Source organism: Pseudophryne corroboree, chromosome 8 (genome assembly GCF_028390025.1).
Source record: "Pseudophryne corroboree isolate aPseCor3 chromosome 8, aPseCor3.hap2, whole genome shotgun sequence".
Lineage (NCBI taxonomy): Eukaryota > Metazoa > Chordata > Amphibia > Anura > Myobatrachidae > Pseudophryne > Pseudophryne corroboree.
This window is the reverse complement of record NC_086451.1, coordinates 100,560,968-100,586,374: the sequence shown is the minus strand read 5'-3', so window position 1 is coordinate 100,586,374 and position 25,407 is coordinate 100,560,968. Positions and strand designations below refer to the sequence as shown.

Genomic DNA, 25,407 nt, shown 5'->3' with positions numbered 1-25,407 from the left:
AGTGTATTCTCAATTCTACAATCAGCCATATATTTTAGGGAGGCTGCACCAGGAGCAAACAAAAAATTTTTCGAGACAGCCTGGATACTGATGCATCTACTATCAGTGGATTTTCCCGTTTTTGTCTATCCTCAGGAGGAAAGGGAAAGGATGGTATCAACCTTTTAGGGATTTTAAATTTCCTATCTGGATTAGGCCGCAATTCTTCAAACAGGGTATTTAACACAGGAAAAGTGGCAGAAGATCTCTTTTTTACATTAAAATAAAATTCCCCAGTCTCCTCTGTTACCTTATCAGGGATATGCAGAACCTCTCTAATAGATTCTATAAGAGCCTCTATTCCCTGTGACAGAGTAGCCTTCCCTACCTCTGCATCCATCTCCCCCCTCCTTCATGTCTGACCCCTCATCATCAGAGTCAAACTGCAGGATATGGGCCAGAGGACGTTTTGGCGGACAAATGGCAGGGGGCTGAGACTCTGGTTTGTGTACCGAGTCTCTGTTCATAAACTCAGTCATCAATTGTCTTAAGTATTGCGTCTCTTTCTCATTGCGGGACAATTTAGTGGAAATATTGGCGATCATTCTTCTAACGGAATCCAGCCAAGCTGGTTCTGCCCCGCTAGCCTGGGAGTGTGCACTGCATTGAGTACACTGTAGTGAACCCCCTGGAGAAGAGGAACACTGTGCCTTACAAGAAACACATTCTTTGCCTGACATACTGTGACACTGACGGCACACACACACACACACACACACACACACACACACACACACACACACACACACACACACACACAGGAACAGGTTAAAAGCACAATTAACCCACAAAGAGTCCTTCAAGAGAGAAACAGAGATAGCATGGAGCCAGCACACAGCGCCCTTACTGCTAATGCCAAGCTTAGACTGGTCGCAGACTAAGTGCCCAGATTGGGAACTTAGTACACTAGTCAGCGCTCCCACCCTGCTATGACCCCTTGGTACCGCTGAGGTAATCTGGAGTCTCTCCGGAGGAGCTGCGCGTCCCTGTCAGTCAGCGTCTGTGTTAATTTTTAATGCTTAAAATGGAGTCAGTCGCCTTTTAAGTCTGTAATGCCAGTCTGGATACTTTGTACACTCGTAGTGTACTTAGACTCAGTTCGCTTTCTCAGAAGTGGTGCGTCCGCACTGTGTACGGAGTCCCGAGACTCCGCCGTCCCCGTAGACGCTGTGAGTCTGTACCCTCATGCCGCCACAATGAGCGGCGACCCGCTAACCGGGACGCCGGCTTAGTACTCACCACTCTACTTTCTCCTGGCTCTGTTAGGTATGGCGGCGTGCTGCAGGAATGTACGATTACCGTGGTGGGGCGTGCGAATATTTAGTGTCCTGTCAGCGGGAAACAGGACCATTAACCCTTCAAGAGGTTGGGCCATCCCCCCCCCCCCCTCCCCACCCCCAAGTCCCACAAAGCAGGCAGGCTGGTGCCATCCAGTCCTGCCTGAAAATAACAAACAGATAAAATAAATGCAGATAATGCTTCAGGAGCTTCCATGCGACGTGACCGGCTCCTCCAGGCACATTTTCTAAACTGGTAGGAGGGGCATAGAGGGAGGAGACAGCGCACACTATCAAATTCTTAAAGTGCCCAAGGCTCCTAGTGGACCCGTTTATACCCCATGGTACTAAATAGATTCCCAGTATCCTCTAGGACGTAAGACAAAATGGGGCACTCCATTTCTAACATAACTGTTACAGGGAAGAGAGGAGACTAATAATGGGACACTTCATTTCTAACATAACTGTGTTACAGGGAAGAGAGGAGACTAATAATGGAGCACTCCATTTCTAACTTAACTGTGTTACAGGGAAGAGAGGAGACTAATAATGGAGCGCTCCATTTCTAACATAACTGTGTTACAGGAAAGAATAAAACAGATTACATTCTTATGCAGCCCATACATCAGCGTGGTGATTCCCTGATGCTGATCCAATCAGTGATCAAAACAGTACTGAAGTGCCCCATTATTAGTCTCCTTTATCAGCCACGTTGGAAGCCCTGTACAGACGTTTAATATCCCCTTGTTCTCCTCTTCTAATCTATTAAGGATCAGTAAAAAGTGCTACCCAGCAGTTAATACAGTATAGAATCATTACAGTTTTTAGAGGTTCAAACTCTTACGGAGCATATGCCGTTCTAGATTTATGCTGTAAGAAAGCATTACATAAAAGTATAGCTTCATGGAATGAGACAAGATATACAATAGATACATGAAATCAATGGTTTTGTTAGTCAGAGGTTAGATGTGAGATGAGAAAGTTCTACATAGTCAGGATGACATTAAATATTTAAATTGGCTGATAATGAAACAGCATAGTGTATCTAATTACTGGTGGAAAACACGAAATACATAAAAAATAGTTTTTTTGGGGTTGTGGTATCAATAAAGAGGAAGTAATTATTTATTTTAGCCATACAGATGTGTCCTCATACATCTAGCCTCAGTACACCACGTAGCAGGATGCCTGGTGGGAGTGAGCCAAGAGGTCCCATGCTAGTGTCGGGCATCTTGGTGCCGAAAATGCGTCTTAAAATACAACGTGATACTGTGCAGTTTAATTTAATATATGACACTTGTATCTCTGTGTGCGACTGAGTGTGTATATGAAACACAACAGAACTTGGTACGGAAAAAAGCCATGGCGGATGCATCGTAGCAATTTGTATATAGATTCAGACTCGGTCACGCACCGATATACAAGTGTTGCATATCAAATTAATCAGCACAGTCTACTGGTATGTCCTAGTCGCATTGTGTTCCATCTAAAATACATTTTTGTCAAAAAAAGAAAAAGTGTCAAGAAAGACACCCGACAGTAGCAGTCTCACAGGACGTACCAAGAAGGGCTGTTTGGCGTGGCTGCAGCAAAGATGTAGGAGGACATATCTGTATATTCACATTTATTTGAAACAGAACCATTTGTGTTCCTAGCTGAAAACACCAGGTGTCCAGAAACTAAATAACGGGACACAGCTTTATCACAGGATCAGCTTTGACAATTGTTCTAAAGATCTCACTTTGATATCAACAATATTCCAGCTATGCTGGCAACAAGTGATGTTTACATTGTAATCTTGTGGCTCAATAAAACATTGAACTTACCCGGATTTTCTCAATTTCAGCTTTGTTAGAAGACTGCTGCTTTTCTAGTCGGTCGCTCAGTTGGGAACATATCTACAAATGAACAAAGGATTGGCCTGTAACTAAAGGCACGTGACTTTATGCTTAATACACTCTTTCAGTTTGGACAATGCACAAATTGAGTTGATAACTAAGTAATTATAATGAAACCAAGATTAAGGGGGGTATTTATCAAAGCTTGTAGAGAGATAAAATTATGAGAGATAAAGTACCAGCCAATCAGCTCCTGTTATTTTTCAAACACAGCCTGTAAAATATAAAGAAGAAGCTGACTGGCTGGTACTTTAACGCTCACAATTATCTCTCCAAGCTTTGATAAATAATCCTTAGTGCCAGGGGTATAGCTGACCACAACTGGCAAGAAATCCATTCTGTAGTATGAAACATTAGAGCCTATCCATTTAGCAGGAATCAGAACAGTGAGGCACTTCCTGACTTACATTCATGAGGCTGTTTTATATTCATGAGATACTCCTGAAACTGAAAAGTAAAAAGATTCCTGGTAATTTTTTACTTCTTTTGGGGAAGGGGATCTTGACGGAAACTTGTGGCATGTGTGCTTTTGCAAGTTAAGTATGGAAAGCTATTCAATTAGCCTAGCTGCATGCTGACCGCAAGCTGAAAACAGGGCTTTTGCAATTTATTCCTGCTTGTGAACTTAGTAAGTATGAGCTGAAATCAGCACAGGTGGCTCTACCATATTTGCCAGTTACAGCTGAGCCCATATCGAGCAAGCTAACCTAATTCCCCCCTTGGAGTGAGTACTTCCTCTGTGGTCAAAATAGGACATCACACAGTATCAAACGTAGTTGGTTTGTCACCTAGATTTTGCAGTTTAATTGGCTGATCTGATATACATGCGTAACAACCTCAAGGCACTAACACACTGCCTTCATTCTCACTTCCTCAAAAGTTAGTTTGTGTAAAGAAAGAGTCCTTTGGGTCTTCAAGTTATAAAGTACAACCCTGGTATAACGGGCTAAAGGTAATGATATACATTTGATTGTTATTTAAAACTACTGCTGAAATTGGCAATGCACTCAACACAATCTGCATGTTTTTAGCATAATGAATGCAGCACATTAAAGTTCTTACCATTTCATATCAAAAGGTAATGACTTGCTTTTTACACGCACTCTAGTGCAGAGATTCTTTTCCTTATTACTTATTAAGAGTGCAATTGTATGCAGTAAATATCCACCACACACGTTTCATTCTGACAGGTCTAACTAAACACCCACTGTTCAGCCTAGTTTCTAAAGTGTGTGCTGCCTCAAATCTCCAGCAGTTACCAGTCACAATAGCTGGCTGCAATTACTAGTAAGGGGAAAAAAAATGGCAATTATTTTAGCAAACTTAGGTTTTCAGTTTGCAAATATGGTGTCTACATTTAATGTGAATTACAGGAAATATGGCTCCCTGGGAAAATAAATAACTCCTTCTGTAATTTAATTATTAGTAGATACTCTAAATAGAAGCAGCGAGGTGCTGAATGTTGGCCTCTTAAGATGGAATCTTAGAATGTATGCTGTAATCTGGCTACCGCATTCTGAACATTCCGCAGATATGTATGTAAATCTTTCTGGACATGTGTTTATGTAGACAGCAACAGCTCAGGTTTATGGCACTTTAAGTCATGCGCACAGTGTGGATCTGGCCAGCCAGAGATTTCCAGTAATAAGGATGAAGATAATAAGGATGAAGATAATAAGGATGAAGAAGAATGTTCTGCTCACATATTGATAACTGGATGGTACAAACACAAAGCTTTTTATGTTCCATTATTATGCTGATCTTTTTCTCTCTTGATCAGTCAATCATTTGATATTCCTGAATTGTATTTCTGTCCAGGTGGAATAGTTAATAGTAAATGCTGACATACAGTAGCACACGTGCTAAAATAATAACTGCTTTTACTGACTGTTATGGATACACAGCAATGTACACTGAATGTGATAGCATTATAGATGTGGATTTAGGAGAACAGAAAAATAACTGTTCCCTTGGTGCTTTATTAGTCAACAACTTGAATAGAATTTCTTTATACGAGATGTTTCCTTTGAGTACATAGTAACAGATTGCACTTTCTGGATCTGATACAAAGTCATTGCTCTCTGATTCCACTAGCAATTCATCAGTAACTGCAGATTTTTATATCTAGATGGAGCAGAAACTATTATGAATTATTTACCTTTATGAACTATACTTACTGTAGTTAATAGTAAATTAAAGTATATTGGCACTAGTATTTTTGTGGTACGACTAATCCTAGGCAATTTATACTGTTGTATTTGTAACTCGACAAAATAAACAAGTTCTTTCAAATTTTAATGCGCCATGCAACAGAACGAGACATGGCTGCAGGGCTTCTACAGTGCATCAGAGCTCACTTCACAGGAAGCAGCGTTGGTCTGTTCTGTGGAAAAGCATCAATTTACAAAGCTTCCGTGTGACATTAGTATTAAAGGGACTTTCCACAGTGGCCCTTAATGGAGACTAATATATTGACTGGAATTGCTCCATTTCAGAGCTGCAGCCATTACCAATATTCAAATGTACTGAGGACCTCTGCTGGAGACATACAGTAATACAATGCTGCAAAGGATTCAAAGGGAATAATGGTTTCTAAGCACATCCTACATCTCATTAGACAAGAGATCAGAAGCCAGTTCTGTTTTGTCCATGCATATGTCATCTCCTCTCCTTTGGGAATGTCACACTGTTATTACACTGTAGACTACTCCAGCAGAAGTCAGTATAAATGAATAATGGGGAACAGTGGTGTTTCAAGAATACATGGTAAGACTGACAGAGGACAATACCACCAATGTCATCATATTCTACATTCTAGCTGTGAGGGTCCAGGGCAAGTCAAACAAAAATAAATCCCAATGCAGGAGTTTCTAGTTAAAGTACTTGGGAAGAAAAACATTCCAACCATGATAGTGACAGGTGTATTAATTTCTTAGACCAAAAATCCCCTCCTGTGTATTATACACAGAGTTCCTTAAGGTAAATTCAGATTCCACTTTACCACCCCCACCCCCCTCGCCTCTCCCTCAAAAACAAACAAACAAAAACAAAAAAACAGCAGGTGAATATTTAAAAGCCAAATCACTTATATCCCTATCACACCACCAATGCCAGATCCCACCCGGGAATTGGAAACGTGTTCTTCCCGGGTGGGATCCGGCATTGGATGCTGCTGGCTTCCCCGACTCGGCGATATGCCAGGCGGGTTGACATAGCAGCGGGGGGCGGAGCCGGCGCTGGGAGATGAGATCACCTCTGCGCCGCCTCTCCCTGTTGGAGTGAATGGGTCCCGCAACTCATCAACTCGGGAGCCCGTTTACGCTGCCATTGACCCGGTATTCGACCCGGGAATAACACTGCTTTATTCCCGATGTGAATTGCCGGGCCAGGCGACTCGGGATTTCAGCTATGGTGCTTTCACACCACACACTGACCCGTGTCGACCTGGCAATATGCCTGGTTGATACCAGGTTATTTGTGCGGTGTGAAAGGGGTATTAATCTCCACTTAGGGGTGGGGTGATCCGAATAGCCCCAATGGCAACCCAACACCAGCACTTATCAGGGACTTCTCTTATGTCCTAGAGGATGCTGGGGTTCCATTTAGCACCATGGGGTATAGACGGGTCCACTAAGAGCCATGTGCACTTTAAGAGTTTAATAGTGTGGGCTGGCTCCTCACTCTATGCCCCTCCTACCAGATTCAGTTTAGAAAATGTGCCCAGAGGAGTCGGTCACAGCTAGGGGAGCTCCTAATAGTTCTTAGTTTTATTTTTTAGAGTTTGTTGTTTTACAGGGAGGTTGCTCGCAACAGCCTCCCTGCCTCGTGGGAGTAGGAACCAACTTAATGGAGAGTTAATGGTTCTCTACTCCGCTGACAAGACACTGAGCTCCTGAGGGTGATGATCACAAGCCCACAAGGTAACTGCTCACTCTCGCAGCACGGCCGCCACCCCCTAACAGAGCCAGAAGATAGAAGAGTGGCGAGTACAGCGCTGGCGGGTATGGTGGCACAAGGGTTGGAGTGCAGCTCTGACAGGCTGCGCTCCTAGAAGGCTCAGCAACATGCTACATGTAGGCGCTTGAGGGGCATCCTGGGCCAGCGCATAACTATACACTGGTCACACTAGTTAATAGGGGCTAATCCCGCTGTTAACATTTCAGAATCCTCAGGACAGTATAAAAAATTAGTGCGGGAAGCCGCGCGCCATTACATGGGGCAGGGGTTCCTCTCAGAGAGGATCCAGCACTCACCAGCGCCATTTTCTCCCTGCAGATGATTCAGACAGGACACTGACTGGGAGCGCTGCCCTCCACATCACTCCAACAGTACTCTACGGTACCAGGGTGTTATACACAGGGGGGAGTGTTATATCAGGACTAACTACCCTATTAAGGATAGTTAGTAAGTGCTGGGCTTTTATCATAACAACTGCCTACAGGGGCGCAGTGTGGCTGGCTCCTTATACTCTGTGACTCTCTGAAGGTATACAACAAAAGGGAGAGAAGAAGACTCTTTTGTGGGTGCACTCTTGTATGTTTAAGAGGTCTCAGAAGAGACAATAAGTAAAGATTATAAATGAATTTTTAAATATAACTTTTATTAACAATAATTGATAAAATAGTAGAGTTTACTGTCAAAAATTGGAGGTAGGGGTGGGGGGAAGGGTGGGGGGGAGTTGGGGAAAAGAAAGGGGGAACACAGAACAAATTAATTACAGTGTAAATACTGAATATTGTTCTGGAATGCCTGGGTGCGATAATAACAGCTGGAGACCCTGAAAATTGAAGCGTTTTTATTCTCTCATGAGCGATGATGAGGAGACAGATGGGATGATTAAAGATGGAATGAGCAAGATGAATCTGCTGTCAGTGTTAGACGCTGAGCAAAACCGTCCAGGAATTTCTACTAAACTGAGTATTCCTCGAGAGTCTCCCACTCGAGTACTGACCCAGCCCTACACTGCTTAGCTTCCAAGATCGGAAGGATTCGGGCGTTACCAGTGTGGTATGATAGTAGAAAAAATATTAGATATCGAGGGCTCGAGAATCACTGATGAGAGTTCACGAAAATGGAGAAATAAAAGAAAAGACAAGAGAATGAGTGGAGGAGGAAAATAGGGGATCTGCTGCCACCGTTAGACCGGGATAATTACCCCTGAATCAGTGGTGAGAGTCCTGAAGATAGTATAAAGTGAGGAAAAGGAAACGATACTGATAGGTAAAAAAAAAATAAAAAAAAAAAATTTTGAGATTGGTTGATAGACAATGGGCTGCTTGATTGCAGGATGCTGATAGTACCTATGATAAAGGTACTAGGTGTGATAAAAAGCAATTTGTACACAATTAGCAGTCAAATAAATTGATTAGACCCATACATCACCATCAATTTGCTACTATCAGATTATTATAATTATACCAAAATGGTATCAGGTGGAAAAAGAAGGAGAAAATGAACAACAGTTTCTTATTTGTGTTCCGCTGTATGCAGAGCTGCAGAAATACTATATAATATGATTGCAAGATGCTGATAGTACCTATGATAAAGGTACTTGGTGTGATAAAGAGCAATTGTACACAATTAGCAGATAATTAAATTGATTGGAACCATGCATCACCATCAATTTGATGCTGACAGATTATTGCACATTGTACCAAAATGGTATCAGGTGAAAAGAGAAAGAGATAATGAACAACAGTTGATTATACAGAGCTGCAGCAATGCTATATAATACGCAGTATAGAGGATAGTGATAAATTGCTCAGCCAAATGATTAGATCAAAATGACTGAAAATAAAGGTTTAAACAGTATCCTATGTGGTATTAAGCCGCTAAATGCCGACTATCTGTAAAACGGGTACTTGCAAAAAACAGCTTGATGAATGCTATTATCAAATATAAATATGCAAAAAGATGCTGATATTGAGCAGATATTACCCGGAATTGTATGGAACGATCAGTCACTAATATGAGCAGGATACTTTCTGAGTGCGGAATGTCCGTGTCAAAGTCCAGGCAAATTGAAGATGCAGGATACACTGGTTCCCAGGAGCTGAGCAGTTCGTTTATAGCCGCACTGCCGATCAAAGTACCTGATTCGATTTGTAGGGACCTTCTGTCCCGAATGGCGTCTACTAAAAAAGGCCATTCAGAAACATCTACCTGTCCTACATCTGGATCCAGAGTTATCACCTTTATTGGATCCCACTTTACAAATCAGTTGGAGGAGATCCAAGAACATCAAAGACACGTTGGTTCAGAGCCATTTTTCACGTGAAATGACCAAATCCAAACTCCCTAAGGGATCCTTTCCATGTGGGCAATGTAAGGCTTGCCCACAGATACAGATAACTGACTGTGTCAAGGACAGACATGGCAAGGATATTTCCATACAACACTTCTTCAACTGCGACACACAAGGAGTAGTCTATTGTCTAACCTGTCCTTGCAATCAACGATATGTAGGCATGACGACTAGAAAATTCAAAACTAGGATTTTAGAACATATGGGCTCCATTCGCAACTCATCGTCAGATCTTCAAAAAGGCAAAAAACTAACATCAGTAGCCAGACACTACCATGCTGCACATCATGACTCACCAAGTGATATGCGCGCCTTTGGCCTAGATAGGGTCCATCTAGGCATACGCGGTGGTGACTTAAGCAAAGAACTTATTAAGAAGGAAAGTGAATGGACTTTCAGGTTAGGTTGTCTCAAACCATTGGGTCTGAATGAATACATCAATTACAGTGCATTTCTGTAACCTACTTTCTATATAGCACCCATCAAGTGTCCTCGCTTCCTTCCCTTACACCCCTCAGTACACTCACATCCAGTACACCCCTATTCATAACACATCACATTCACCCTTCTTTCATCAGCACTTTCACGCCCACCTCCACCACATACTCGGCACCATCACATCCGCAGTCCATTCACATGCACCTCACATCCATCCCATTACAGTGACCCAGCAAATTCCGACATATTTCACAACCTACTAACACGTTTCCACACAGCACTCCCATTGTCAACCCACTCCTATCCCTTACATCTCTACTCCCCTTCCTCATCTCACCATATCATTATACTTCTCGCCCACACAAGATCATCACCTTCGACACCACACACACATTCCCACCACACTGCAAACCACAACACCCCAACCATATCCCAACACCCCATATCCCAACACCCCAACACCCCACAATCTTAAACCCCCTCCCCCCTTCCCCCTCTCTCCCCCGCCTTTCCCCCCCCCCCCCACTCCATCCCCCCCATTCCTTTCCACCTCACTCCCCATCCTTTCCATACCATCCTTTCTCACAATCATTCCCACCACTTCCATCGACGTCACTTGCATTATTAATCCAAATTAACATATTTATTAATATCCTCATGCAATGTTTACAACGTGTTTGTTTATAACTCCAGACAAGATATGCTGTCCTAACATATTTTTCCAGCAATTATCATTTATTATACTTAAATTTAATCTATTCTTATCATCTAAATATTTCATAAACAATTTGTGAAAGCTTCAATTTTATTATTTTCATTCATTTATTCTTTTTTGCTAATTTTCCCCATTTTATTTTTATTTATTTTTATTTTTATTTCCATTTTTTCACTATGCCCACTTATATAATAAGCAAGATGCTCATTTTTTATCTAATAACCTTGTATATTTCTCACACATATTCTCTGTTTTTTCCTTTTGTGCAATGGGCCACTAATTGCAAGCATAATAGGGAACCAATACTAAACAGAACAACCGTTCCACCTGTGCAGCAATTTACAAACACAGGACACGCCTCCCTTTTGATTGGACAACGACCAGCTCCCTTGCAAGATAAAGCCTGCACTATCCCCTCTGGGAACAGGAAGTGATCAAGCCCGGTGAACGGGTGAAACTAGTTTTCCGTTCCCTATCCCCACTGCCTGGGTGTGACAGCTGATTCCGGACATCCTGAACCACGAGCCGCTCTTTCCCCAGCAGCCGCTGCAGCAACCCGCCGCCGCTAGATACTGCCGCGATGGGACCAGGAACATTGTGTCTCTCTTCTCCTCAGCCAACCTGACCACGTCTCCACAATACATCAGGTACTTTGATCGGCAGTGCGGCTATAAACGAACTGCTCAGCTCCTGGGAACCAGTGTATCCTGCATCTTCAATTTGCCTGGACTTTGACACGGACATTCCGCACTCAGAAAGTATCCTGCTCATATTAGTGACTGATCGTTCCATACAATTCCGGGTAATATCTGCTCAATATCAGCATCTTTTTGCATATTTATATTTGATAATAGCATTCATCAAGCTGTTTTTTGCAAGTACCCGTTTTACAGATAGTCGGCATTTAGCGGCTTAATACCACATAGGATACTGTTTAAACCTTTATTTTCAGTCATTTTGATCTAATCATTTGGCTGAGCAATTTATCACTATCCTCTATACTGCGTATTATATAGCATTGCTGCAGCTCTGTATAATCAACTGTTGTTCATTATCTCTTTCTCTTTTCACCTGATACCATTTTGGTACAATGTGCAATAATCTGTCAGCATCAAATTGATGGTGATGCATGGTTCCAATCAATTTAATTATCTGCTAATTGTGTACAATTGCTCTTTATCACACCAAGTACCTTTATCATAGGTACTATCAGCATCTTGCAATCATATTATATAGTATTTCTGCAGCTCTGCATACAGCGGAACACAAATAAGAAACTGTTGTTCATTTTCTCCTTCTTTTTCCACCTGATACCATTTTGGTATAATTATAATAATCTGATAGTAGCAAATTGATGGTGATGTATGGGTCTAATCAATTTATTTGACTGCTAATTGTGTACAAATTGCTTTTTATCACACCTAGTACCTTTATCATAGGTACTATCAGCATCCTGCAATCAAGCAGCCCATTGTCTATCAACCAATCTCAAAAATTTTTTTTTTTTTTTTTTTTTTACCTATCAGTATCGTTTCCTTTTCCTCACTTTATACTATCTTCAGGACTCTCACCACTGATTCAGGGGTAATTATCCCGGTCTAACGGTGGCAGCAGATCCCCTATTTTCCTCCTCCACTCATTCTCTTGTCTTTTCTTTTATTTCTCCATTTTCGTGAACTCTCATCAGTGATTCTCGAGCCCTCGATATCTAATATTTTTTCTACTATCATACCACACTGGTAACGCCCGAATCCTTCCGATCTTGGAAGCTAAGCAGTGTAGGGCTGGGTCAGTACTCGAGTGGGAGACTCTCGAGGAATACTCAGTTTAGTAGAAATTCCTGGACGGTTTTGCTCAGCGTCTAACACTGACAGCAGATTCATCTTGCTCATTCCATCTTTAATCATCCCATCTGTCTCCTCATCATCGCTCATGAGAGAATAAAAACGCTTCAATTTTCAGGGTCTCCAGCTGTTATTATCGCACCCAGGCATTCCAGAACAATATTCAGTATTTACACTGTAATTAATTTGTTCTGTGTTCCCCCTTTCTTTTCCCCAACTCCCCCCCACCCTTCCCCCCACCCCTACCTCCAATTTTTGACAGTAAACTCTACTATTTTATCAATTATTGTTAATAAAAGTTATATTTAAAAATTCATTTATAATCTTTACTTATTGTCTCTTCTGAGACCTCTTAAACATACAAGAGTGCACCCACAAAAGAGTCTTCTTCTCTCCCTTTTGTTGTATGTCTTACCACTGACTCAGGGTGCACCACCAAACTCAAGATAACATTAGAAAACTCAGATTTTCTCGTTGTATTATGTATTTTGGTTCTAACAATATCTATTAGATACCTTACCATTCTCCAGTGCGGTATACCCCCAATACATTCATGGACTCTCTGAAGGTACTCTGGGGGGAAACTGTATCTGACATTTTCCTCTGTGTGTGTGTAAGTGTGTATATCCCACATTATCATGTCTAAGGACTCTGTGTCCTGCGCTGCAGAGTGTTTATCTTCACCTGGGGAGTCTATTCCATGTACCAGGACTGCAATATGCTTTCTCAGCCTTCCGAGCCCACATGGGTGGATTTTTTAAGGGGAATGATATCCCAAATCCCTAAAAAGATGTCACATACTGAGAAAGAAACGCAGTTTTTGAGGAAATCTGTGGAGGGTTTGCAGTATTCGACCTCCACTACTCTGTCAAAAATCCCACCTACATACCCACAAAAGCGTACACTTGCACAGATAATGCAAGCTGACACTGATACGGGAGACGGCGATGGGGATATGCAGGAGGGGGATGCATCCCTTGCCAAAGGAGTGCAACTAATGACTGAGGCCATTGGGATGTTTTGCACATTTCTGAGAAGGTACCTGAGCAGGAAGAGGAATCTTATTTTACCGTAAATAAGAAATCCTCGCTTACCTTCCCCGCTTATAGGGCGTTAAACTCTGTTTGAGAAATCCTGGGAAAACCCGTAGAAAAAATTCCATCTCTCTAAAAGAATTCTCATTGCTTTTCCTGAAGAGGACAAGAAAAAGTGGGAAACCTCACCTATAGTAGACGCTTCTGTATCTAGGTTGTCTAAAAAGGTGGTTTTACCTGTCCCCGCTTCAACCGCCTTAAAGGAGCCGGCTGACCGCAAGATTGAGACTACGCTCAAATCACTATACACTGCTACAGGCGTGGCTTTAAGGCCCACTATTGCGTGTGCGTGGATTTCTAAAGCTATAGTAAAGTGGTCAGACACCTTACTAGAGGAATTGGATACTATGGATAGGAGTGACATTGACTTGTTTTTACGTGTCATACAGGATTTCTGCAGGTTTCATGGTGGAGGCTATGAAGGACATTGGCCTGCTTAATGCACGGGATACTTCCATGGCAAGTCTCGGCACGCAGAGGACTCTGGCTACACCAATGGACTGCAGATACGGAATCCAAGAAAAGTGTGGAGTACCTACCCTTCACAGGTCAGGCCCTGTTTGGGGAAGCGCTGGATGCGTGGATATCCACGGCAACTGCGGGTAAGCTGACCTTTCTTCCCTCCGCAGCTCCACCGGTTCGGAAATCTTATCTTACTCCTTTCAATGCAGTCCTTTCGGACCGCAAAATTTAAAAAATCCAAAGGCCCCTCCACATTCTTTAGAGGAGGTCGGGGAAAATCCAGAAAACCTGCACCAACAGGTTCCCAGGAACAGAAACCAGGTTCTGCTTCCTCAAAATCTTCAGCATGACGGTGGACCTCCCTGCCTGGAGATCGGGCAGGTGGGAGCGAGATTAAAAGATTTCAGTCACGTCTAGGCGTCATCGTGCCTAGACCCCTGGGTAACAGATATTGTTGCCCAGGGGTACAAAATGGAGTTTCAGGAACTCACACCTCACAGATTCTTCAAATCAGGCTTACCAGTTTTGCTGATAGAAAGTACTATCCTACAGGAAGCCATTCAAAAGTTGGTATGAACAAATGTCATTGTTCCGGTTCCACCTCACCTAACACACAAGGGTTATTACTCCAACCTGTTTGTGATTCCAAAACCGGACGGTTCGGTAAGACCAATATTGAACCCCTACTTAAAGATTTTCAAATTCAAGGTGGAATCGCTGAGAGCGCTGATCTCAGGTCTGGAGCAAGGGGAATTCCTGGTATCCCTGGATATCAAGGATGCGTACCTTCACATTCCGATCTGGCCACCTCATCAGGCTTACCTACGGTTTGCACTACTGGACTGTTACGATCAGTTCCAGACATTGCCATTTGGCCTCTCCACAGCGCCAAGGGTGTTCACCAAGGTCATGGCGGAGATGATGTTCCTCCTCCGCAAACAGGGAGTGAACATAATTCCATATCTGAACGATCTACTGATAAAGGCATCTTCCAGGGAGAGACTGTTGCAGAGTACTGCTCTCTCAACTGAACTACTTCGGGATCACGGGTGGAAAGTCACATTTGGAGCCGACAAGGAGACTGCCCTTCCTGGGGATGATTCTCGACACGGAAATGCAGAGGGTGTTTCTACCGGTGGAGAAAGCGTTGGTGATCCAATCAAGGTCCTGAGGCCAGCCAGGGTTTCGGTTCATCAGTGCATTCGCCTTCTGGGGAAGATGGTAGCCTCCTACGAGGCTCTACTGCATAGTTCTCCCAGCTGGATCTCCTGGACAAATGGTCGGGATCACATCTCCACATGCACCAGTGTATATGCCTGTCGCCAAAAGCTAGAATTTCACTCCTCTGGTGGCTCCAAACTTCTCACCTGCTTGAGGGACGCAGGTTCGGTATTCAGAATTGGATTCTTCTAACCACGGATGCGAGTCTCAGAGGATGGGGAGCAGTCACCCAAGGGGAAAACTTCCAAGGAAGGTGGTCAAGTCAGGAATCTCTCCTTCCAATAAACATTCTGGAACTGAGGGCCATATACAACGGCTTTACACAAGCGGCGCATGTTCTGCAAGATCAAGCCATTCAGGTTCAGTCGGACAACGTCACAGCGGTGTCCTACATAAACAGGAAGGACGGAACGAAGAGCAGAGCTGCAATGTCAGAGGTAACAAGAATCCTCCTCTGAGCAGAAAAACACGCAGTGGCGTTAACAGCAATCTTCATTCCGGGAGTGGACAACTGGGAAGCGGACTTCTTCAGCAGACACGATCTCCATCCAGGTGAATGGGGCCTCCATCCGGAGGTAACGAGCCAATGGGGTGTACCTCAGATAGATATGATGGCCTCAACAAGAAGCTTCAGGGATACTGTTCCAGGTCAAGGGATCCAAACACAGTGGCGGTGGACGCCCTGGTAACTCCGTGGGTGTTCCAGTCAGTGTATGTGTTCCCTCCACTTCCACTCATCCCAAGGATTCTCAAACTAATAAAAAGAACAAGAGATCAGGCGATCCTCATTGCTCCGGACTGGCCAAGAAGGGTTTGGTACGCAGATCTTCTGGAATTATTGCTGGAGGATCCGAGGTCTCTTCCTCTTCGCGAGGACCTTCTACAACAGGGGCCGTTCGCCTATCAAGACTTTCCATGGCTACGTTTGACGGCATGGAGGTTGAACGCCAGATCTTAGCTCGGAAAGGAATTCCGAACAAAGTCATTCCGACTCTGATTCAAGCTAGGAAGGGGGTAACGTCTAAGCATTACCATCGAATCTGAAAAAAGTATGTGCCTTGGTGTGAATCCAAGAAGTTTCCTACGGTGCAGTTTCAACTAGGACGGCTTTTACTCTTTTTGCAAGCGGGTGTGGATGTGGGCCTATGCTTGGGCTCCATAAAGGTCCAGATTTCGGCCATGTCCATTTTCTTTCAGAAACAATTGGCTGCTCTCCCTGAGGTTCAAACATTCTTGAAAGAAGTTCTGCACATCCAACCACCCTTTGTGCCTCCTACGGCACCTTGGGATCTTAATGTGGTGCTGCAGATCCTGCAATCGGATTGGTTCACACCTTTACAGGAGGTGGACGTAAAGTCTCTTACATGGAAGGCGGTCACACTGTTGGTATTGGCGTCTGCAAGACTCGTGTCAGAATTGGGGGCATTGTCGCACAAGAGCCCCTACTTGATTTTCCATGAGGATAAAACTGAGCTCAGAACGCGTCAACAATTTCTTCCAAAGGTTGTGTCGGCTTTTCATATCAACCAACCTATTGTTTTGCCAGTGGCTACTGACATCACTTACCTCAAAGTCCTTGGATGTTGTGAGGGCTTTGAAGATATATGTGAAAAGAACTTCTCGTCACAGGAAGTCGGCCACACGATTTGTCCTTTATGATCCCAACAAGATTGGGTGTCCTGCTTCTATGCAGACGATTTGTCGCTGGATCAGGTTAACTATCCAGCATGCTTATTCTACGGCAGGATTGCCGATTCCAAAATCTGTTCAGGCCCACTCTACTCGTAAGGTGGGTTCTTCCTGGGCTGCTGCCCGGGGTGTCTCGGCTTTACAGCTTTGACGAGCAGCTACTTGGTTAGGGTCAAACATGTTTGCTAAGTTCTACAAGTTAGATAGTTTGGCCGCTGAGGACCTTAACTTTGGTCAATCTGTTCTGCAGGAACCTCCGCACTCTCCCTCCCGTACTGGGAGCTTTGGTACATGCCCATGGTACTAAATGGAACCCCAGCATCCTCTAGGACGTAAGAGAAAATAGGATTTTATATACCTACTGGTAAATCCTTTTCTCGTAGTCCGTAGAGGATGCTGGGCGCCCATCCAGTGCTTCGTATTCCTGCATTGTTACTTGGTTAAGTATTGTTGGCTCAGTCGTTCCTGAATCGTTTCGAGTTGGTTAGCTTGGCTTTCCTTTTGTTGTGTGTGAGCTGGTGTGAATCTCACCACCATCTGTGTATTTCCTTCTTTCGAAGTAAGTCTGTCTCCTCTGGCATGGTTTCTAGACTGAGTCTGGTAGGAGGGGCATAGAGGGAGGAGCCAGCCCACACACTCAAACTCTTAAAGTGCCCATGGCTCCTAGCGGACCAGTCTGTACCCCATGGTACTAAATGGAACCCCAGCATCCTATATGGACTACGAGAAAAGGATTTATCGGTAGGTATATAAAGTCCGATTTTTTTTCGGAACCCGCTGAACTTATCGTGGATCCTGTGTGTTTTCACCCCAAAATAGGTAATTTTTTGGGCAATAAAAACAAGCTCTAGTTGGAATGCCCAAACAAAACTAAAATATTGTGCTAAAGTCCCGGTTTTACCACCCAAAAAATGACTGCAAGCAACTGAATCCCCCCAACAAATCTGATATTGGATACACTTAATCATATAAATTAGGTAATCTTTAAAACAAACATAAAAATGGGCGTACATAGCTGATCCTTGTTCTGGCCAAATCAATTTGGGATGATCATAGTTTACACAACTAAAATGAGTAATAACTTAATTAATATTCAATTAGTAGCAGTTACTGTAGCACCAGCGTACTCTGTTACACCTTACAATTGGGAACATAATAGTAATGCAATAAGACTAGGTTGACAGGCTGACATGGAGGTAGGAAGGCCAAGCTCTCAAGCTTACACTCTATAGGGAAATAGGCATTGATGCACAAGGATAAGTGCTATATATCGTATATTGGTCCAGCCACATTGCAGATGTTCTTGGTGGCCTGTATGACCAAGTCACACAGCAATCTTGTAAAGTCACAGATGTGTGGCTGTATAAAGGGGATGTAATTAGGCAGGATAGCTTATGGAAGTTACGTGTGTGGTTCTCAAATTTGATAAGCTTATTTTAATAATTTACGGTGCACACTGCGCAGATTAATTTTCTTGATATCACACATTCTATCCACGGCTAGAAAATTAAAACTAAAACATTGCAAACGAAAGTAGACTAACAATTTCTTGGATTTCAAAATGACCAATCATACAAGTTACAAAAAGAGAAAAATTCCTAAGGGACAGCTCCTAAGAATTAGGAGGAATTGCTACACAGATAACACTTTTAAAACTAAAGCAAATATTCTTATGGATTACTTCACCAAAAAAGGTTATCCAAAAGAATCATTAGATAAGACATTCAGTGAAGTTCTAGGACCACAGAGTTTGTTGTTATCCAAAAAGAAAAAGGATACAAATGAGAAATCAATAGTGCCGGGCAGTACGGATGGTGTAATGGTTATCATTACTGTCTCACAGCACTGAGGTATATTGCACCAACAAAGCTTTCAGAGACACCAAATGGCTGTTTTCGCTTCAATAAACACAATTTTATTATTTGCTGATTTATTGTAAACAAGCGATCAAAGTTTAAATCCAATTTTTCCCCTAAAGAGTTTCAAAATCAAATGCTTGACACTGAGGAAGCCACTGACACATACAAAGAGGCGGGGAAATTAGTCTGTTCGGATCTCCACGGTAGCAACACAACTTCGATTACAGTTGATGCTCTTTGGCTGGCCGGCCCAGTGACTTGAAACCCCAGTGCTAAGGGGGATCAGGTGAGCACAGTGCCTGTGAACTCCGGATAAGGCTGGCAGTGAGCAAGCCAGCCGGCATGGGGAATACAAAGTTGCCTGAATATAATACAGGCTAATGGAGGCATGTTATTGGTAATTAAAATTCATCATTGCCAGTAACATGGTACAAGAAAGCATTGACTGCTCTATATAATAAATGTCACACTGTTGCATAAATTGCTTGAATACTAACAAAGTAGTTGCATGTGCATGGACTATTATAATATAACAACACCATATTAATGCATGATTCGTCTGGATACTAACAAAAGTTGTGAAAAGGATATCAAGCATATTGCAATATTGTTTAACATCAGTACTAACTAGTGATGAGCGGGTTCGGATCCCGAGCTTCACCTTTTTTTTCACGGGTCCGAGCAACTCGGATCCTCCCGCCTTGCTCGGTTAACCGGAGCGCGCCCGAACGTCATCATCCCGCGGTCAGATTCTCGCGAGATTCATATTCTATATAAGGAGCCACGCGTCGCCGCCATTTTTCACTCGTGCATTGGAGATGATCGTGAGAGGACGTGGCTGGCGTCCTCTCAGTTTCTATGTTCAGTGGGCTGCAAATATCTGTGCTCAGTGTGCTGCAAATATCTGTGCTCAATGTGCTGCAAGTGCAAATATCTACGTTCTCTGTCTGAAAAATGCTCCATATCTGTGCTCAGTGTGCTGCAAATATCTGTGCTCAGTGTGCTAATTGCTTTATTGTGGGGACTGGGGACCAGCAGTATTATATAGTAGGAGGACAGTGCAGAGTTTTGCTGACCAGTGACCACCAGTATTATACGTTCTCTGCCTGAAAAACGCTCCATATCTGTGCTCAGTGTGCTGCAAATATCTGTGCTCAGTGTGCTAATTGCTTTATTGTGGGGACTGGGGACCAGTAGTATTATATAGTAGGAGGACAGTGCAGAGTTTTGCTGTCCAGTGACCATCAGTATTATACGTTCTCTGCCTGAAAAACGCTCCATATCTGTGCTCAGGGTGCTGCAAATATCTGTGCTCAGTGTGCTAATTGCTTTATTGTGGGGACTGGGGACCAGCAGTATTATATAGTAGGAGGACAGTGCAGAGTTTTGCTGACCAGTGACCACCAGTATTATACGTTCTCTGCCTGAAAAATGCTCCATATCTGTGCTGCATTGTAGTATATAGTAGGACGACAGTGCAGAATTTTTCTGACCACCAGTATAACTATATATATAGCAGTATGGTACAGTAGTCCACTGCTCTACCTACCTCTGTGTCGTCAAGTATACTATCCATCCATACCTGTAGTGCATTTCAGTTTTACACAGTTTGCTGACCAGCAGTATATAATATATAGCAGTACGGTACAGTAGGCCACTGCTCTACCTACCTCTGTGTCGTCAAGTATACTATCCATCCATACCTGTGGAGCATTTCAGTTTTGCACAGTTTGCTGACCACCAGTATATAATATATAGCAGTACGGTACAGAAGGCCACTGCTCTACCTACCTCTGTGTCGTCAAGTATACTATCCATCCATACCTGTGGTGCATTTCAGTTTTGCAGTTTGCTGACCACCAGTATATAATATATAGCAGTACGGTACAGAAGGCCACTGCTCTACCTACCTCTGTGTCGTCAAGTATACTATCCATCCATACCTGTGGTGCATTTCAGTTTTGCACAGTTTGCTGACCACCAGTATATAATATATAGCAGTACGGTACAGAAGGCCACTGCTCTACCTACCTCTGTGTCAAGTATACTATCCATCCATACCTGTGGTTCATTTCAGTTGTGCGCAGTATATATAGTAGTAGGCCATTGCTATTGCTATATTACTGGCATATAATTCCACACATTAAAAAATGGAGAACAAAAATGTGGAGGGTAAAATAGGAAAAGATCAAGATGCACTGTGCTGAAGCTGCTGCCACTAGTCATGGCCGAGACGATGAAATGCCTTCAACGTCGTCTGCCAAGGCCGATGCCCAATGTCATAGTAGAGAGCATGTAAAATAAAAAAAAATAAAGCTCAGTAAAATGACCCAAAAATCTAAATCAAAATCGTCTGAGGAGAAGCGTAAACTTGCCAATGTGCCATTAAGAGAGTTAAGATGGCAAAAGCACAGCAAAGAACTGTGCGTTCTTCTAAATCAGAAATCCCCAAGGAGAGTCCAATTGTGTCGGTTGAGATGCCTGACCTTCCCAACACTGGACGGGAAGAGGTTGCGCCTTCCACCATTTGCACGCCCCCCTGCAAGTGCTGGAAGGAGCACCCGCAGTCCAGTTCCTGATAGTCAAATTGAAGATGTCACTGTTGAAGTACACCAGGATGAGGATATGGGTGTTGCTGGCACTGTGGAGGAAATTGACAAGGAGGATTCTGATGGTGAGGTGGTTTGTTTAAGTCAGGCACCCGGGGAGACACCTGTTGTCTGTGAGACGAATATGGCCATTGACATGCCTGGTCAAAATACAAAAAAAAATCACCTCTTCGGTGTGGAATTATTTCAACAGAAATGCGGACAACTGGTGTCAAGCCGTGTGTTGCCTTTGTCAAGCTGTAATAAGTAGGGGTAAGGATGTTAACCACCTAGGAACATCCTCCCTTATACGTCACCTGGACCGCATTCATCAGAAGTCAGTGACAAGTTCAAAAACTTTGGATGACAGCGGAAGCAGTCCACTGACTACTAAATCCCTTCCTCTTGTAACCAAGCTCCTGCAAACCACACCACCAACTCCCTCAGTGTCAATTTCCTCCTTAGACAGGAAAGCCAATAGTCCTGCAGGCCATGTCACTGTCAAGTCTGACGAGTCCTCTCCTGCCTGGGATTCCTCCGATGCATCCTTGAGTGTAACGCCTACTGCTGCTGGCGCTGCTGTTGTTGCTGCTGGGAGTCGATCATCATCCCAGAGGGGAAGTCGGAAGACCACTTGTACTACTTCCAGTAAGCAATTGACTGTCCAACAGTCCTTTGCGAGGAAGATGAAATATCACAGCAGTCATCCTGCTGCAAAGCGGATAACTCAGGCCTTGGCAGCCTGGGTGGTGAGAAACGTGTTTCCGGTATCCACCGTTAATTCACAGGGAACTAGAGACTTGATTGAGGTACTGAGTCCCCGGTACCAAATACCATCTAGGTTCCATTTCTCTAGGCAGGCGATACCGAAAATGTACACAGATGTCAGAAAAAGAGTCACCAGTGTCCTAAAAAATGCAGTTGTACCCAATGTCCACTTAACCACGGACATGTGGACAAGTGGAGCAGGGTAGACTCAGGACTATATGACTGTGACAGCCCACTGGGTAGATGTATTGCCTCCCGCAGCAAGAACAGCAGCGGCGGCACCAGTAGCAGCATCTCGCAAACGCCAACTCGTTCCTAGGCAGGCTACGCTTTGTATCACCGCTTTCCATAAGAGGCACACAGCTGACGACCTCTTACGGAAACTGAGGAACATCATCGCAGAATGGCTTACCCCAATTGGACTCTTCTGGGGATTTGTGACATCGGACAACGTCACCAATATTGTGCGTGCATTACATCTGGGCAAATTCCAGCACGTCCCGTGTTTTGCACAAACATTGAATTTGGTGGTGCAGAATTATTTAAAAAACGACAGAGGCGTGCAAGAGATGCTCTCAGTGGCCCGAAGAATTGCAGGCCACTTTCGGCATTCAGCCACCGCGTGCCGAAGACTGGAGCACCAGCAAACAGTCCTGAACCTGCCCTGCCATCATCTGAAGCAAGAGGTGGTAACGAGGTGGAATTCAACCCTCTATATGCTTCAGAGGATGGAGGAGCAGCAAAAGGCCATTCAAGCCTATACATCTGCCTACGATATAGGCAAAGGAGGGGGAATGTACCTGACTCAAGCGCAGTGGAGAATGATTTCAACGTTGTGCAAGGTTCTGCAACCCTTTGAACTTGCCACACGTGAAGCCAGTTCAGACACTGCCAGCCTGAGTCAGGTCATTCCCCTCATCAGGCTTTTGCAGAAGAAGCTGGAGACATTGAAGGAGGAGCTAAAACAGAGCGATTCCGCTAGGCATGTGGGACTTGTGGATGGAGCCCTTAATTCGCTTAACCAAGATTCACGGGTGGTCAATCTGTAGAAATCAGAGCACTACATTTTGGGCACCGTGCTCGATCCTAGATTTAAAACCTACGTTGTATCTCTCTTTCCGGCAGACACAAGTCTGCAGAGGTTCAAAGACCTGCTGGTGAGAAAATTGTCAAGTCAAGCGGAACGTGACCCGTCAACAGCTCCTCCTTCACATTCTCCCGCAACTGGGGGTGCGAGGAAAAGGCTAAGAATTCCGAGCCCACCCGCTGGCGGTGATGCAGGGCAGTCTGGAGCGAGTGCTGACATCTGGTCCGGACTGAAGGACCTGCCAACGATTACTGACATGTCGTCTACTGTCACTGCATATGATTCTGTCACCATTGAAAGAATGGTGGAGGATTATATGAGTGACCGTATCCAAGTAGGCACGTCAGACAGTCCCTACGTATACTGGCAGGAAAAAGAGGCAATTTGGAGGCCCTTGCACAAACTGGCTTTATTTTACCTAAGTTGCCCCCCCCTCCAGTGTGTACTCCGAAAGAGTGTTTAGTGCAGCCGCTCACCTTGTCAGCAATCGGCGTACGAGGTTACTTCCAGAAAATGTGGAGAAGATGATGTTCATCAAAATTAATTATAATCAATTCCTCCGTGGAGACATTCACCAGCAATTGTCTCCTGAAAGTACACAGGGACCTGAGATGGTGGATTCCAGTGGGGACGAATTAATAATCTGTGAGGAGGGGGATGTACACAGTGAAAGGGGTGAGGAATCGGAGGAAGAGGACATATTGCCTCTGTAGAGCCAGTTTGTGCAAGGAGAGATTGATTGCTTCTTTTTTTGGTGGGGGCCCAAACCAACCAGTCATTTCAGTCACAGTCGTGTGGCAGACCCTGTCGCTGAAATGATGGGTTTGTTAAAGTGTGCATGTCCTGTTTATACAACATAAGGGTGGGTGGGAGGGCCCAAGGACAATTCCATCTTGCACCTCTTTTTTTCTTTCATTTTTCTTTGCATCATGTGCTGTTTGGGGACTATTTTTGGAAGTGCCATCCTGTCTGACACTGCAGTGCCACTCCTTGATGGGCCAGGTGTTTGTGTCGGCCACTTGTGTCGCTTAGCTTAGCCATCCAGTGACCTTGGTGCACCTCTTTTTTTCTTTGCATCATGTGCTGTTTGGGGACTATTTTTTAAATCTGCCATCCTGTCTGATACTGCAGTGCCACTCCTAGATGGGCCAGGTGTTTGTGTCGGCCACTTGGGTCGCTTAGCTTAGTCACACAGCTACCTCATTGCGCCTCATTTTTTTCTTTGCATCATGTGCTGTTTGGGGACTATTTTTTTGAAGTGCCATCCTGTCTGACACTGCAGTGCCACTCCTAGATGGGCCAGGTGTTTGTGTCGACCACTTGGGTCGCTTAGCTTAGTCATCCAGCGACCTCGGTGCAAATTTTAGGACTAAAAATAATATTGTGAGGTGTTCAGAATAGACTGAAATTGAGTGGAAATTATGGTTATTGAGGTTAATAATTACTATGGGATCAAAATGACCCCCAAATTCTATGACTTAAGCTGTTTTTGAGGGTTTTTTGTAAAAAAAAACACACCCAAATCCGACAAAAAATTTTCAGGGAGGTTTTGCCAAAACGCGTCCGAATCCAAAACATGGCGGCGGAACCGAATCCAAAACCGGAAAAATTTCCGGTGCACATCACAAGTACTAACCTATATCTGGATACATGGACAATTTAAGTACATTTGCATGTTTCATCTGATTATTAATATAAAGCAGCGGAAAATATATTATTGGGTGCATATAAGAAAATATATGCATAGATAGAACTCGCACTATCATTCTAAAGGGAGCTTTTTATTGTATGTTTTTTATTGTATGTCTTTAATTGTGTGTTTTTTAATTATTTTTTATGTGATGCTGGCCGGCATCGATTATGTTATACTTACCTTTAAAATTAAAATCTACATCAGATTGAATAAGCGCATTCTTGTTATTTTCTACTGTTTGGTTTATAAACTGCCAGACCTGTTACTTTATGTATCTTACTGCGTGCAACTGTTGTTAAGATGAGTGAAATCTTTGAAACTATAATTCTTTAAAAGATCTAAACAGTCACTTTCCATGAGTAAGTCCGATATTAGCAATCTAAGCAAATGGGAGTGGGCAGAACTTGAATACAAAACCGGTAATAGTACGG

General features: G+C 43.7%; 1 protein-coding gene and 2 pseudogenes across 1 annotated transcript in view; 1 reads left to right on the top strand and 2 right to left on the bottom strand.

Annotated features, from left to right (window-relative positions):
• Window positions 1-25,407, bottom strand: part of LOC134948686 (rab GTPase-activating protein 1) — a 437,656-nt gene that overhangs the window by 16,953 nt on the left and 395,296 nt on the right. Inside the window, exon 20 of the mRNA XM_063936842.1 lies at window positions 3,143-3,214. Coding sequence (XP_063792912.1) covers window positions 3,143-3,214 — 72 coding nt within the window. The remainder of the gene's footprint in view (window positions 1-3,142; window positions 3,215-25,407) is intronic.
• On the bottom strand, window positions 8,117-8,235 carry LOC134952813 (5S ribosomal RNA; annotated as a pseudogene).
• LOC134952800 (5S ribosomal RNA) lies at window positions 12,390-12,508 on the top strand (annotated as a pseudogene).